This window comes from Mauremys reevesii, linkage group 3 (assembly GCF_016161935.1).
Source record: "Mauremys reevesii isolate NIE-2019 linkage group 3, ASM1616193v1, whole genome shotgun sequence".
NCBI lineage: Eukaryota > Metazoa > Chordata > Testudines > Geoemydidae > Mauremys > Mauremys reevesii.
The window spans coordinates 142,094,694-142,110,692 of NC_052625.1; the positions used below are offsets into that span (position 1 = coordinate 142,094,694).

The 15,999-nt window shown below is 44.1% G+C and overlaps 1 protein-coding gene across 4 annotated transcripts in view; it reads left to right on the plus strand.

Moving 5' to 3' along the window:
- The window catches only part of LOC120399976 (gamma-aminobutyric acid receptor subunit rho-1), an 83,861-nt gene extending 68,784 nt beyond the window's left edge, over nt 1-15,077 (plus strand). For 3 of the 4 annotated variants that reach the window (XM_039528260.1, XM_039528264.1, XM_039528263.1), the window contains 4 exons: nt 1,217-1,357; nt 5,236-5,388; nt 11,085-11,281; nt 12,925-13,300. In XM_039528260.1, the coding sequence (XP_039384194.1) occupies nt 1,217-1,357; nt 5,236-5,388; nt 11,085-11,281; nt 12,925-13,212 (779 nt within the window). In that variant the 3' untranslated portion in view covers nt 13,213-13,300. Of the gene's footprint in view, nt 1-1,216; nt 1,358-5,235; nt 5,389-11,084; nt 11,282-12,924; nt 13,301-14,394 lie in introns of those variants that run through there. The other variant, XM_039528261.1, reaches the window with a different exon arrangement.
- Nucleotides 15,078-15,999: the final 922 nt, after the last annotated feature.

Below are 15,999 nucleotides of genomic sequence, written 5' to 3' on the forward strand. Positions count from 1 at the left end.
TCAGGGCGGGACAATAAATAGTAGTACCTGGGCTCAGGCCCTCAGGCAGGGCTGAGCAAAACCAGCAGTAGTTACGGCCCAGCCCTAGGTCAGGGCAGGGCAACAAACAGGAGTTTGTAGGCCAGACCCCCAGGCAGGGGCCGAGCAAACAAACAGTCTCTTAAGCCCAAGCCCTAGGGCAGGGCGGGCAACAAGCAATAGTTCAGAGGCTCAGGCCCTCAGGCAGGGCTGAGCAAACAAAGTCAGTACTTTAGGGCTCAGGTCCTCAAGCAGGAGCTGAGCAGACACACAGCAGTCTAGGGGCTCAGGTCCTCAGGCAGGAGCTGAGCAAACAACAGTAAGTCCAGGCTTCTATGCCTGATCGTGGGTGAAAGGGGGAGACTGCCACCCATGAGTGGGGTGGCAGGGGGGACACAGGCCCACCCACTCCACTGTGTCCCAGCCCGGGGCCCTAACAGCGGCAGTTAGTCTGCTGCTGTGTCGGTGGGGTCCTGACCGCAACACACCAACATTGGCTCGAAGTCTGCTGTAGCCAGACTGGGGTTGGCTACCCCCGGGCTACTTCCACTCTCCCCCTCCATTGGTACCTGCTCATCTCTAGCGTCCTCCGCCGGGTCCCACACCATGGGCTCCTCGGGGTGCTGAGCGCTGGCTCGGTCAGGCTGCTCCTCAGGACACGGAGCGAGGGGATGCTCAGGCAGCTCCTCGGGGTACCGGGCTCGGAGAAGGCTCGGCCAGTCCTCCTCAGGGTACCGGGCTCAGGGAAGGCTCGGCCAGTCCTCCTCAGGGTACCGGGCTCGGGGAAGGCTCGGTCTAACAGGAGCTTGGTCAGTAGCGTCTGTCCTCTCGGGCGGCAACTGAGCGCTGGGCCCGGGCCTTTATACTTCCTGTTCCACCCCTTGACTTCCGGGGGGCAGGGACAGGTGGCGGTGGCTCCGCCCACTGAGGCGGCTGTTCTGGCTCGTCCCTCTCAGGTGCGGCTGGGAGCCAGGCCGCCTCACTACAATACCCATGACTAAATTGTAGCCCTAACCATAATCACATCCACAATCATCCATGACCATCACTAATACTGGACCAAACTGGCAGAAAATTTGCTGTTTCCACTAAAGCTTTTATACTTACCTTTGCAGACTTATTGACACATTCTGAACTGTAAAGTTGATACTATTTGGTATAATTGCACTGCACCAAAGATTTACTCCTATTTTCCTAGATGCCTACACTGAAGATGATCTAATGCTGTACTGGAAGAATGGGAATGATTCCCTAAAAACAGATGAGAGGATATCGCTATCCCAGTTCCTTATACAGGAGTTTCACACCACCACAAAGCTTGCCTTTTACAGCAGTACAGGTAAGTGAATTTTGCTGAAGTTGTGAAATTATGATGGATTTTTGCTTTCTCCCCTCCCTCCCCAATCAGATGAGATCAACTTTACCTCTGCCTTAAGAGATGGACTGGTATGTGGCTTCCTCTGGGGCCCATAAAAATTGCCCTTGAATTGGCCACAAAGGACTCAGTAGCAAATGGTCCAAGACATTCCCTTTCCTACAAGGGCTGAAGCATAGGCAAAGTTCATGCGGAATTGCAAACTTGGACTTAATTATTTGTTCATCACTGTGACGGGGTGTACCAGGCCCATGGTCCTACAACACCCTGCCCCAGGAAAGGGAGCAGAAGAGGTGAGTTCTGCAGGCTGCCTAAAGAGGCTGCAGGGAACAGCCAATCGGAGACCAGCAGGCTCTGCCTCAGTGACCTGAGTGGTTCCCTTCTGTATCCTACACTCTTCACGGGGTGGATCTGTTGAGCTGTGATAGCCTTCACTGTTTCTGGTGTCAGCTCTGGTGCCCTTAGCAATAGGGATTTGTACCACCAGACATGCTCTTCTCATCTGGCTAATCCTTGGGGTCCCTTCCTTTCCTCTTGCAGCAAAACCTTTTTATGTGGCCCATCTCTCCACAGTCAAGGCAGTTAAGCCTTGCCCTTCCTCCCTCATTCATCCCAGGGCAAGCCCCTTCTTAAATGCCCATAACATCTCTGCGGTTGGGCTTCAGGCCTCCAGCCTGGTAAACCAACTAGGTGTGATGCAGCTCAAGCATCTCTGTATCCACTCCTGCTGTCTAGAGTGGGTCTCTTGCCATCGATGTTGTGCTGCAAACTGAGTGTTCTGTTGGTTCTCCAACAGCTGCATCAGCAGGGCCTGGGTCTGCTGCATCTGCAGCATAGTGGCTACCTGCTGCTGCCATCCTGCCACTAGCAGGCGGATCACCTCTTCCATTGTAGTACCCCTTGTTTTCAGGGGTCGGGCCAAAAGGATCCCACTCTGGTACCACTTGTGATGGGACCCACTCACCTCACATGAGCTTCTATTATCGTGTGTGTGTGTATGCCTGCACTCTCTCTCTAGCTGCACCTGGCAGTTAACTTCTCTGGCAGGTTTCCAGTGGCTCAGCCATCCGTCCGAGTCACACACAGTCCATGTGTGTGTAATCCTTCTGCCCGTCTGAATTGGCAGCAACCAGGGCTGGGTTCAGTATCTAGGGGTTCTGTTTCAATAACACAATGCAAAACTGGCTCAAGCCCCCACCCAGTGAACTGGGACAATTACATACCACCCCCCTGGCGCCTCTAAGAGGCAATACTTCCCCTCTCGCAAGCACAGAGTCTGAGTGTAGCAAAATCCTTTTAATAAAGAAGGGAAACAATGCAGCATTATGTTGGGGAAACACAACAAACAGGATTCATAATACAAACCATGAGCAAAAGACCCACTCCCCAAGTAAGTTTGGCAGTATCCTTTTCCCCTCAGGGTCTTAAGTCCAGCAACCCAAAAAATCACCCGAAGTCCCAAAAGTCCAACACCCCAAAAGTCTCTTGAGTCCAGCAACCCAAAACTCACCCATAAGTCCAACAACCCAAAAGTCTCTGTCCCTGGTCAGTGCAGCTCCAGAGTTCAAAAGTTTATCTGCAGAGTTTTACCTCCCAGCCTGGGGCGGGGCGGGCACAGCGGTGTTAAGAGGCACCTTACATGGTCCGAGGCCGACTGCCCCACCTCTCCATGGGGTTCTGCTGCAGCCTTCACCACGAGCCACTCTGCCAGCCACTCCGCTCCACCAGCTGTCCTGTGACCCACTCCAGTCATCCCGCAAACTGCTCTGCTCGCAAACTGCTCTGCTAGCTGCTCAACAACATATCTTCAGCCCCCCCGCACAGCACTCAGTGATTTCAGCTCTTAGTAATTTTAGCTCTTTACTGACTTCAGTTTGTAGTAGAGGAGCCTCAGTGCTGGTACACCACTGGCCCAAAGTGAATTCAGCTCAGCAGCCTGTAATAGAATTAAAATTAGCTCTGATATTCCACAGTAGAGAGAGAAGGAAGTGCAATGGGTATTTCAAGCCCTCCAAAGGGGCCCATACCATCAGGTACAAATACCTGCCCCTAGCCTCTCTCAATTCAGTGGGTTTTGGAACCCATGTCCTTTGTCTAGCAACTGCTACTTAGTTGATGGCGAGTCCCTCTGTCATAAAACAGTTTCATTGTCCTTGATTCACATAATCAGGGTAACAACAGTTTATTCTTCCTGCCCCAATAACAGAGAAACTGGGGATCCCACAGCAGCCAAAGTGACCATTTGGGCTGCTGTGGGCTCATGCTAGGTGGGGTGGGTGTGCCTATGCAAACAAGATCAGCCCCTGAAGTTCTTTTCCACAACTCACCACAATTCACCACCAGATGTCAGGGTAGAGCTCATCCTGACTCTGCTTCCATGTGAAACAAACACACAAAACAGACCCCTTCCAGGGTATGTGATCCAATAGGGCCTACCTTAGTGCCCTCAGTACAGTCTTTGTAGCCCTCAATCAGGGCTTGAGCCTCAATCAGTCCAACAGAGCTTATCACAGTGCCCTCTGCTGGTGTCAGCCTGCAGTCCTGTCCCTGGGTCCAATCCTCTATCAGTCCAACAAGGCCTATAGCAGTACCTTGGTTATGGCCCCTCCTGGGTTAGCCTTCAAACTGTCGCTCATGCCTTCTGGGCTCTCTCTCAAATTGTCCCTGCTCTGGTATGGAGAAGTGCCCCCAGGGCTTCCTCCCTGGAGATTCTTCATAAGCCACTTCCCTAGTGGCTGGTGTGGGGGACCCAGGCCCGCCCAGTACTCCAGGTCCTGACCCAGGGACTCTATAAGTAGCAGTTGCCTGCCGCATCCCTTTATTAATTGCTGCATTTTCCTGGGCCACTTCCCCACGGCCCCAGTACCTTCATCCTTATCTCAGGGCTGAAGTTTTTCTTGAGTCCATGCAACCAGCCAGGAGCACCTTCCTTGCTCCCTGGTCCCTGCCAGCAGCTGCTGTGTCCAGGTACTGCAATTCCTGCACCTAGCCAGGAGCACCATCCTTGGAGCCTGGCTCCAGACAGCACTGATCTGTCCAGCCCTCCAGCTCTTGCAGCCAGACAGGAGCACCCTCTTTGGTCCTCTGGCTCCAGCCAGCAACTGAACTGCTCAGTCCAGAAGCTCCTTTTTATATGAGGCTTGTGGTCTCTGATTTGCTGCTCCCTGCAGCCTCTCTAGGCAGCCTTGAGGATTCACCTCTTCTGCTCCCTTTCCTGGGATAAGGTGTGGTAGGACCGCAGGGCCTGGTACACCCTGCCACGATCACACTTCTCCCTTTGTGCAGTGCTGTGTAATGGTACATTTGTGTGCTATATAAAGAATAATAATCCCTGTATGGAAGCATGTTGCATTACAGCTGGACCTCACAGTAATTGGGAATGTCCTTGACTGAAGTGTGGGAAGATTTGCAGATGCAAAGCTAATTGGCAATTTTAAATTTATATCCACATAGTTATCTGGTGCATTTGTTAGAATTATATATACAATAAAGGTCCTGATCCTATAAGCCCTCTCTGCATGGAACTCCCATTATTCCAATCAGAACTGACTGCAACAGGAATTCCTTGCCCAGGGGGCTTTCAAAAACAGGTGTGATGTTTGCTCTAAAGGTCCAGTCCTGTGAGGTGATGAGACTTCAAGAATATGAATGGTTTGATTAAGATCCACTCTGCTTTTAAATGGAGATGAACCTGTAGTGGTCACTTCTAATATTTTTCTAATAAGAAAGTATAGTATGTTCCACTGTGGATGTTGAAATTATCTCAGAATGTCCTATATTGTATTTGTGGATGGTTTTCCTTTGGTGTTAGTTATCCTTTTTTCCTTTTCTCTGTGGTACAGGGTGGTACAATCGCCTGTACATTAACTTCACTTTACGCCGCCACATCTTCTTCTTCTTGCTGCAAACCTATTTCCCTGCCACTTTGATGGTCATGCTGTCCTGGGTGTCTTTCTGGATTGATCGCAGAGCTGTACCTGCCAGGGTCCCTTTAGGTAAAAATAATCTTGTAATTAGCACACCTGAGTGACCATACACTAGCAAAGACCTACTTATTGAGACAATCTCATCAGCATCAATCCCCAGCCTCTGATATATGCCAGACCACATTGCCACGTAGTTTAGAATTCAGCTACTGAATTAATCTACTGCACTTGCTCACACTTACATGTGTAGGTTAGGATAGGCTGACCCCATTCATCTCTTCTTTATTACCCTAACAACACTTTAACTGTATTAGTCAGTATGACAAATGACAGATGCACACCAAAAACACAGTGAAGAACAAACACAGCATTAATTTGATCATTCTGTTATTATATAATTATAATTAGGGCGGTCAAGCGATTAAAAAATTAATTGTGATTAATTGTGCTGTTTAACACTAGAATATCGTTTATTTAAATATTCTGGATGTTTTCTACATTTTCAAATATCTTGATTTCAATTACAACATAGAATACAAAGATTACAGTGCTCACTTTATATTTATTTTTATTACAAATATTTGCACTGTAAAAAACAAAAGAAATAGTATTTTTCAATTCACTTAATACAAGTACTGTAGTGCAATCTCTTTATCATGAAAGTGGAACTTACAAATGTAGAATTACGTACAAAAAAATCCCCTGCATTCAAAAATAAAACAATGTAAAATTTTAGAGCTTACACGTCCAATCAGTCCTACTTCTTGTTCAGCCAATTGCTCAGAAAAACAAGTTTGTTTACATTTGCAGAAGATAAATGTACCTTGACTTTAGCAAAGTTTTTGATACTGTCTAGTATGGATTGGGTGAATGGACTATAAGGTGGATAATAGGATGGAAGGTGGACTTAGGATGGAAGAATCCCATGCACTGCTACAGGCTGGGGACCGAATGGCTAAGTGGCAGTTCTGCAGAAAAGGACCTGGGGATTACAGTGGATGAGAAGCTGGATATGAGTCAACAGTGTGCCTTTGTTGCCAAGAAGGCTTATGGCATATTGGACAGCATTAGTAGGAGCATTGCCAGCAGATCGAGGGAAGTGATTATTCCCCTCTATTCAGCACTGGTGAGGCCACATCTCAATTATTGCATCCAGTTTTGGGCCCACCACTACAGAAAGAATGTGAACAGATTGGAGACAGTCCAATGGAGGGCAACGAAAATGATTAAGCATCTGGGGCACATGACTTATGAGGAGAGGCTGAGGAAACTGGGCTTATTTAGTCTGCAAAAGAGAAGAGTGAGGGGGGATTTGATAGCAGCCTTCAATTACCTGAAGGGGGATTCCAAAGAGGATGGAGCTTGGCTGTTCTCAGTGGTGGCAGATAACAGAACAAGGAGCAATGGTCTCAAGCTGCAGTGAGGGAGGTCTAGATTGGGTGGTGAAGCACTGGAATGGGTTACCTAGGGAGGTGGTGGAATCTCCATCCTTAGAGGTTTTTAAGGCCTGGCTTGACAAAGCCCTGGCTGGGATGATTTAGTTGGTGTTGGTCCTGCTTTGAGCAGGGGGTTAGACTAGATGACCTCCTGAGGTCTCTTCCAACCCTAATCTTCTATGATTCTATGAAGATAATGCTGCCTGATTCTTGTTTACAATGTCATCTGAAAATGAAAACAGTTGTTTGCATGGCACTTTTGTAGCCAGCATCACAAGATATTTACATGCCAGATCCACTAAAGATTCATATGTCCCTTAATGCTTCAACCACCATTCCAGAGGACATGCGTCCATGCTGATGACAGGTTCTACTCGCTAACAATCCAAAGTAGTGCAGACCAATGCATGTTCATTTTCATCATCTGAGTCAGATGCCACCAGCAGAAGGTTGTTTTTCTTCTTTGGTGGTTTGGGTTCTGTTGTTTCTGCACCAGAGTGTTGCTCTTTTAAGATTTCTGAAAGCATGCTCCACATCTCATCCCTCTGATTTTGAAAGGCACTTCAGATTCTTAAATCTTGGCCCTGTGCTGTAGCTATCTGTAGAAATTTCACTTTGGTATCTTGTTTGCATTTTGTCAAATATGCAGTGAAAGTGTTCTTAAAACAAACATGTGCTGGATCATCATCCGAGACTGCTATAACATGAAATCTATGGCAGAATGAGGGTAAAACAGAGCAGGAGACATACAATTCTCCCTCAAGGAGTTCAGGCACAAATTTAATTAATGCATTATTTTTTTAACAAGCGTTATCAGCATGGAAGCATGTCCGCTGGAATGATGGCCGAAGCATGAAGAGGCATATGAATGTTTAGCGCATCTGACACGTAAATACCTTGTGACATTAGTGTGACACTCTGTCTCTCAGGGGAATACCCCCAGCACACACATGTTCATCCTTATAATATGATTGTGTGGTATCCAATGCAAAGTTTGTTATGTCGGATGTCTTTGGAAGGCTCATGATGCACTGAGCATTGTTGTTATAGTAATGCTATAGGTTGTAATTTCATGTATATAGTTATGAGGCTGAAAATGTGTCCTCATGGCTTAAAACAAGCCCAGACAAAACTCTCCAAAAACAGAGGGGCAGTTCATCAGGGCATGTATGGGACAACCCCAGCCCAGCCTCACAGGAACAAAGGACACTGGCCTAGGCAGCAACAAAAGAATCTGTTGGACTCTCAAAGGAGTCACCCCCCTTCCTTTGATCAGTTTGGAACTGTGATGAGGTAATGCTCACTTGACTCTGAAGGTGAGGGGGGCAAAGCCAAGAGGGAAGAAAGGACATGATAAAAGGGAGAGACATTTGTCATGCTCTTCCTCTCTCTTCCACCTACATCTACAGATGTGACTGAAGCGCTGATCAAAGGAGAGAACCTGGCTGAAGAGCAGCCAGCCAGCCTGTCGTGAGAAGCATCTACATTTGTAAGGACATTGAAAGTGTTAAGATCAGCTTAGAATATGTTTTGCTTTCATTTCATTTGACCAAATCCAACTTGTTATGAATTGACTTACAATCACTTAAAATCTGTCTTTTGTAGTTAATAAATTTGTTTGTTTATTCTACCTGAAGCAGTGCATTTGGTTTGAAGAGTGTCAGAGGCTCCCCTTGGGATAACAAGCCTGGTACATATCAATTTCTTTGTTAAATTGATGAACTCATATAAGCATTCAGCGTCCAGTGGGCATAACTGGACAATGCAAGACGGAGGTTCCTAGGATTGTGTCTGGGACTGGAGATATTGGCTAGTGTCATTCGGTTGCGCAATCCAAACAGCTTACATGCCAGAGGCTGTGCGTGAACAGCCCAGGAGTGGGGGTTCTCACAGCAGAGCAGGGTGAGGCTGGCTCCCACAGTCAAGGATTGGAGTGACCTAGCCGATCACCGATACAAATAACACCAGGGGAACGTCACAGCCACTTACAACAGTACCATGTGAATGCCTGTTCTCCCTTTCAGGTGACATAGTAATTAAGAAGTGGGCAGCATTATCTGCCAAAAGTGTAAACAAACTTGTTTCTCTTAGTGATTGGCTGAACAAGAAATAGGTCTGAGTGGACTTGTAGGCTCTAAAGTTTTACAATGTTTTGTTTTTTAATGCACTTATGTAACAAAAAAAACTACATTTGTAAGTTGCATTTTCATTATAAAGAGATTGCACTACAGTATTTGTATGAGGTGAATTGAAAAATACTATTTCTGTATTATTTTTACAGTGCAAATATTTGTAAGTGAAAATAATACAAAGTGAGTACAGTACACTTTGTATTCTGTGTTCTAATTGAAATCGATATATTTGAAAATGTAGAAAAAAATCCTAAAATATTTAATAAATTTCAATTGGTATTCTATTGTTTAAAAGTGCAATTAATCGTGATTCATTTTTTTAATCGCAATTAATTTTTTTAGTTTACTGCGATTAATCGACAGCCCTAATTATAATACATAGCAAGTACAGAGCATTTTCCATCCATAGGTCTCAAATCACTTTACAAATTCTAGCAGAAAAAGAGGTGAAAACCAGCATCAGCAATTCTCTGTTCAATCTTACAACATTTTTCTTTACAGTAAAATTAACTATCGTTGGAATTAAAATATTAGGTGATATTTTCAAAGAAGTCTATTGGATTTAGCTCAGTTCTACATGAACTACATGCAGGCAGACCCCTAGGCTTACTTTATAAGATTGGGATTTTAGACACATCCCTTCCTTTAAAATTTATGTTCTAAATACCTTATCCTTAATTAATCATTATTAGCATTTCTCACAAACTTTGAGTCCAATCCCACTCCCATTGATTTCAACTTGAACCAGGATCAGTGCCATATTTATTGCAAATTAACCTGCTTAATGGAGAGAATATGTATAGACATAGAACAGATATGAATGGAACATATGTATTCATGTTTTTATTACAAAATGGTTGACATTTATATCAAGGCAGTGATATCAAAAGCTTAGAAATCTAGTTGAGAGTTACAGCAATAGAAAGTAAAAACATAGTGCTTATGTAGAGCTTTTCATTTTCAAAGCCGTTTACTAACATTAAGTAATTAATCCTGCTAACAGCCCTGCCGGTGAGGGAGGTATATAGGATTATCCCTATTTTACAAATGGCAAACAATAGCAGGAGGCAACTTAATTATAGCCAGATTCTCATGCTCTGGCATGTTGAGTAGTACCTTCATCCATGAGACATCCTGCTAGAATCAGTGGGATTTCTCACAGAATAACGTACTACTCAACCTAAATAAAGCTATCAGATACTAAATAAAGCTATCAGTAGACAGATACTGGGCTAGATGGACCTTTGGTCTGACCCAGTACGGCCTCTCTTATGTTCTTATCAGACTCTGTCCCTTAACCTCTCTGCCTCCAAGGGAGCTCACTTCTGGCACATTCTTGGGGAGTTGCTGAGCTGAGTACTATGACATTTGGTCTTCTGCTACTCATTTTTGAGGGATTTAATTTTCTCTTGACACTGAGGTCCTTTTTGATAGATCCCTTCCTCAGCTAGCCTTTTGGAGATGACATCATAGAACTGTAGATTTTGTGTCCTGCCCCCAAAATCATGGCTTTTGCTGTCCTCACACCAGAGATCCACCAAAACCCTGGTGTCACTCTCTGGTCAGCAGGCAGGATGGTGGGAATATGATCTCCCTGGCACCAGCTCTTCTGTTCACATGCTGTAGAAGCACAATAGAAATGCTGCAGGTATAGCAAGCCATGTGCAATATGAGGGTCAAATGTATACCAATGTATATGAGCTGGTAGGTGACTCCCAATGCAGAAGCAGGGAGTAGGCAGATGGCACAAAAACCCAGGCTAGGGGGAATTGTGGAAAGGCACTGGAAAATTAACAGTGCCCGAGTTGCTTAGCCTGCATCCACACTGCAGAGTGCTCATGTTAGAAGCTTGAGTGTTGGCAGCAGTCAACTGTTAGCCTTTATTCCCATTAACTGCCTCCCATGTAAAGCACCCCAACATCTGGACGAGAGGTTGTTGTGTGGATGGAAGTCCAGGTTAGGGTCAGCACTCGAGTAAGAACACAAAGTTAACTTTGTGCTGAAGACAACCCCTTAGTATGAGAATCAGGGTTAGAAATCAGGGATTTCTGGATCCCACTAAGCCACCTCTGAAACTGAAAAACGACATTTTAAGGATAAATTAGAACTTCAGAAATAGGGCCTCATGTTTGCTGTAAAGAACACAGTTTGAATGGTCTTCACTGTTTATGTCTAATGGATGATGGTGTGTTCCCAGGAATAACTACGGTACTGACCATGTCTACAATCATTACTGGTGTAAACGCCTCCATGCCTCGAGTTTCCTACATCAAAGCTGTGGACATTTACCTCTGGGTCAGTTTTGTGTTCGTCTTTCTCTCAGTGTTGGAATATGCGGCAGTGAACTACCTGACAACGGTGCAAGAGCGGAAGGAGAGGAAACTGCGAGACAAAGTAAGTTTACTATGTCCAGTGCTGTTGTATGTAATTGAAATAGGTGTTTGAACGGGCTGATCGTGCTTCAAAAGTCTGCAGCAACAATGTGAAAAATCTAAGCTTCCTTGGAAGAATAGAGCGTATACAAAAAGTATCAGTACAGTGTTCCTTGTTAGACAGTTTAAAGATTAGTTAATGTCATCTGGAACCCTATCCCACTGAAGTTTCTTCAGCATGTAAAGTCGACTGGATAAAATCCCTATTCATATTGTAAAGTGAATTGTTGGTATCTTTTCTTTTAAATGCTTTCTCTTTAGAGACTAACTTGCAAATAGCACCAGATAGAAATAGTATCGTGAATGGAGTGGGTGTTCAAATAACAAGGAAGATTCAAACACATCTTAGGCTCTGTTTACAATGTGCCATTAAAAATGGGCATCCTCTCAGGAATATTTGTAATTGTAAAGAAGTGGAGTTCCCACCCTTCTCCAGAACAGTCTAGACTGCAGTGATTCAAATTTATCCCTTTGCCTTTGCTGTTACGTTTAACAACAACAAAATCCTGCATCTATGCTTTCCTCTTGAGCTTCGTTTTTCCTAAGGTTTTCTTCCTGAAAGTTCCTTCTCTCCTTCCCCATAGTTCTCTCTGCTTCAAGGAGAGACTCCAGCCCTCTTTATAACCTGGAGTGGAGCTAACAGGAGCTATCAGCTTTGCTTTCTCATGCTAGGAATCTCTGCAGCTTTACACAGGATTCTAACTAGAGCTGGCTGAAAATATTCCAGTGAAACATTGTTCTGTTGGAAAATGCCAATTCATCAAAATGAAAAATTCTGTGGCAACATGTTGATTTCGAAAAAATTTTGCTTAGAAAAAAACTAACCAAAGTATTTCAATAAGGCTTCAATCTTATCAGAATGAAGTGTCTCCATTTTTTGTTTTGCAACAACTTGTCTTGTAGAAACTTATATTATTATAAAGTATAACATTTAAAAAAGGAATAGGTGAAATGACACAAAAAGTTTGTTTTGTGGGAAATTCAGAATGGAAGCAAATTTCAAAATAGAATTTCCTGAGAAACAGAAATTGCGGTTCATGCACAGCCCTAGTTGTAACACATGATATATGGCTGATTCAGCAGAAGAGCCTATCTTCCTATGATGGGTCCTAGAACTTACCACGCTCTTCCAGCATGGACAAGCCTTCACAATTTTTATAGTAACCTGACAAATAAAATCCCATCCTTTGTTGTCATATAAAAGTATGAAAGATGGTAAATACTACAAATTATACAATGTGAAGCCCGGTGATCAGGGGCTACAAAGGTAAAATGGGCTCCATCCAGTTGGATCCAGGGACACCCCTGCAGGGAGCTGGCCCCCAGCAGTACTCCTTTAGCTTTCCCTCACCCCTGACAGCATGATTCCCTCGTTCACACTCCTTGCAGCATCTGCACCAAGGAAAGAAAAGGCCCCCATGAGGGCATGCTACAGAGGGAGCTGTTGCCCAACTCCATTGCTACTGCTCTCTCTTCCTCTGTCCCCCAGCAGCCTGGTTTCCACCAGGATTTGCTCCCTCTGCCTATGTAAGAGAGAGGAGGAGCATCAGGTCCAGATAGCTCCAAATACCTATCTCATATAACTACACTCAACCTTATTCACAGCTTCCTTGTACTTGCGGACTACCTCAGCCCCGGCCCATGATGATGGACGGCAGCTACAGCGATGGAGATGTGAATGAACTGGGACACTATGTGTCTGAGAATGGAGATAAACAAGACAGAATGATGATGCAGCTGACACTTGGTTCTGAAAGGAGTTCAAGCAGGAGGAAAAGCCAGAGATATGTCAGCATGCGCATCGACACCCATGCCATTGACAAGTATTCCAGAATAATATTCCCAGGCTCATACATTTTATTTAATTTGATATACTGGTCCATTTTTTCATAAATATCAGTTATTTCTCTAGTCAGTTTCCGCATGTCACACTGTGTTACTGTTTAAAATTAACATTTATCATGCTAATAAACAGAAAATGGAGGAAACTTAATTTTAATGCTACTTGACTGATCAGAATTTTGATACATTGATTATATAAAATCCATCTGTTGTAAAACATCTTTATACACACTTCAGCTTTGAACTAAGAACTAGGATCCATTGCATAACTTTTTATACTAATTTTAAGCTGTACTATGTTCCTTCTTGTGCCTCGTGGGCCACTCTAATTGGTTTTAATAGATGGCAAGAATAATCATCAACTGCTCATATAGGGTACATCACTCATTTTATGCCTCAGAAACCTTTCCTAGACTAATGTCCTGATCCTGCAAATACTTAAGCATGTGCATAAGTTTCCTGACTTAAGCAGTTCCATTGAGTTCAATGGCAATATTCACAGGAGGAAGGTTACACATGTACTTATGTGTGCAGGAGAGGTATTACAAGCACTGGAAAATGTACTGATGTTTAAAGCTTTAGTCCCCTGGTTAATGCATGTTTGGTTAGCGCTGTGTTGGAGTAACTGAAAGAGACACATACTAAGGTCTTGTACAGCACCCGTGCCCCCTCTTGTTCATTCCTGAAATGAAATGCTTTCAAGCTGCTTTGAATTAACCTGTTTTAAGTGTAACCAACAGTATATATTTACTAAGCAAATATGTACCTTCCTAACTGAAATGAGATTTTTTTTCAACACGAACAAAATACTCTTTAAAAAAAAAAGTACAGGAGGCTTTCAGTGGACCTGGGTAGATCTACAGAGCAATAAGAGACAACAGGCGTGGCTGCACCAGGCCTGGGTCAGCTGACTCAGGCTCACAGGGCTCAGGCTGCGGGGCTATAAATTGCAGTGTAGATGTTAAGGCTTGGGCTGGAGCCCGGGCGCTGAGACCCCACAAGGGGAGGGTCTCAGAGCCTAGGGCTCCAGCTTGAGCCCAAACAATTATGCTGCAATTTTATAGCCCCGCTGCCTGAGCCCAAGTCAGCTGACCCGGGCCCTGAGACTTGGTCCCACAGGTTTTTTATCGCAGTATAGACATACCTTGGGAGTTTTGCCAATGAATTCACCATAGGAGGGAACAAGCCCTTCTGCCAATTAAAGAAAAATTGTGACAAACCCTCCTTTTTCAGAGAAACAGACGTACAAAGAGAATGATAAAAGAACAGTTTCCCTCAGAGATTTGCACTGCAATATCCTGCCATTCCTGGTAAGTAGCATGCATTCTAAATACCAAGAAAAATGTTACACCTGGGCCAAACTCAGCCACTGTATAAATTCCCCTTAGCAATGATTTCAGTGAGAATAGTCTGTTATTTCTGCAAGCAGAAAAGGATGAGTCTCAAATGGAAAAACAACAGAGCAATCATAAGGATTTTATATCTGGGCCACTGTCTAAGTTACTAAGACTAATGCTCTGAAACTTACCTGCAAAGGCGTTTCCATCATAAAAGGCCAAATCCAGCGAGATACTGAGCATCTCTAGCTAGCTGGGTTTTCATACTACCTATTCCATAGTATCCAAATTCCTCCTGTGATGCACACTGAAGGTGCTCACCACCCCACAGGACAGGATTGGAGAAGCACTCGATAAGGGGAATTGAGGGCACTCAGCATCTAGTTAGATCACCCCCAAATTCAGTTAAGTATGGTATTCACGTGACAGAGTTTCTGCAACACATGAACAAAACATGTCAAATCAACCTAATTACCGTCTTTCACTGGGTTACTGGCCTAATGGAAAAGGAGAAGCAGTGGATGCAATGTATCCTGATTTTAGTAAGGCTTTTGACACAGTCCCACATTATTCCCATAAGCAAACTAGGGATGTAGATGAAACTACTATGCGATGAGTGTATAACTAGTTGAAAGACTATACTCAAGGGTAGTTGTCAATTGTTTATTGTCAAGCTAGGAGGACATATCTAGTGAGATCCCTGAGGGGTCTGTCCAGGGTCTGGTACTATTCAACATTTTCATGAATTACATTGATAATGGACTAGACACTAAACTGGAAGGGGTTGCAAGCAGTTTGGACGACAGGATTAGAATTCAAACAGATCTTGGAGAATTGATCTGAAATCAACAAGATAAAATAAAGACAAGTGCACAGTACTACACTTAGGAAAGAAAAAATTAAATGTACAAATACAAAATGGGGAATGGCTGGCTAGGCAATAGTCCTGTTAAAAAAGGATCTGGGAGTTGTAGTGAACTTAACATAAGCCAACAATGTGATGCAGTTGCAAAAAAGGATATCATCATTCTGGAGAGTATGTGAGACATGAGAGTTAACAGTCCCACTCTACTTGGCACTGGTGAGACCTCAGCTGGAGTCTTCTGTCCAATTCTGGGCCCCACACTTTATGAAACTTGTGGACAAATTGGAGAATGCCCAGAGGAGAGCAATAAAAATGAGAAAAGGCTTAGAAAACCCTACTTGTGAGGAAATGTTAAAAGAACTGGGCATGTTTAGTCTTGAGAAAAGAAGATTGAAGAGGAAACTTAAAACAGTCTTCAAATATGTTAAGGAGTGTTATAAAGAGGACAGTGATCAACTGCTCTCCATGTCCACTGAAAATAGCACAAGAAGTAAAAGGTTTAATGTACAGCAAGGGAGATTTAGGTTAGATATTAGGGAAAATTTTTCTAACTATAAGAATAGTTAAGTATTCCAGTACTTCCAAGGAGGTGGTGGTGGAGTCCCTGTCTTTAGAAGTTGTAAGAAAAAGTTGCCA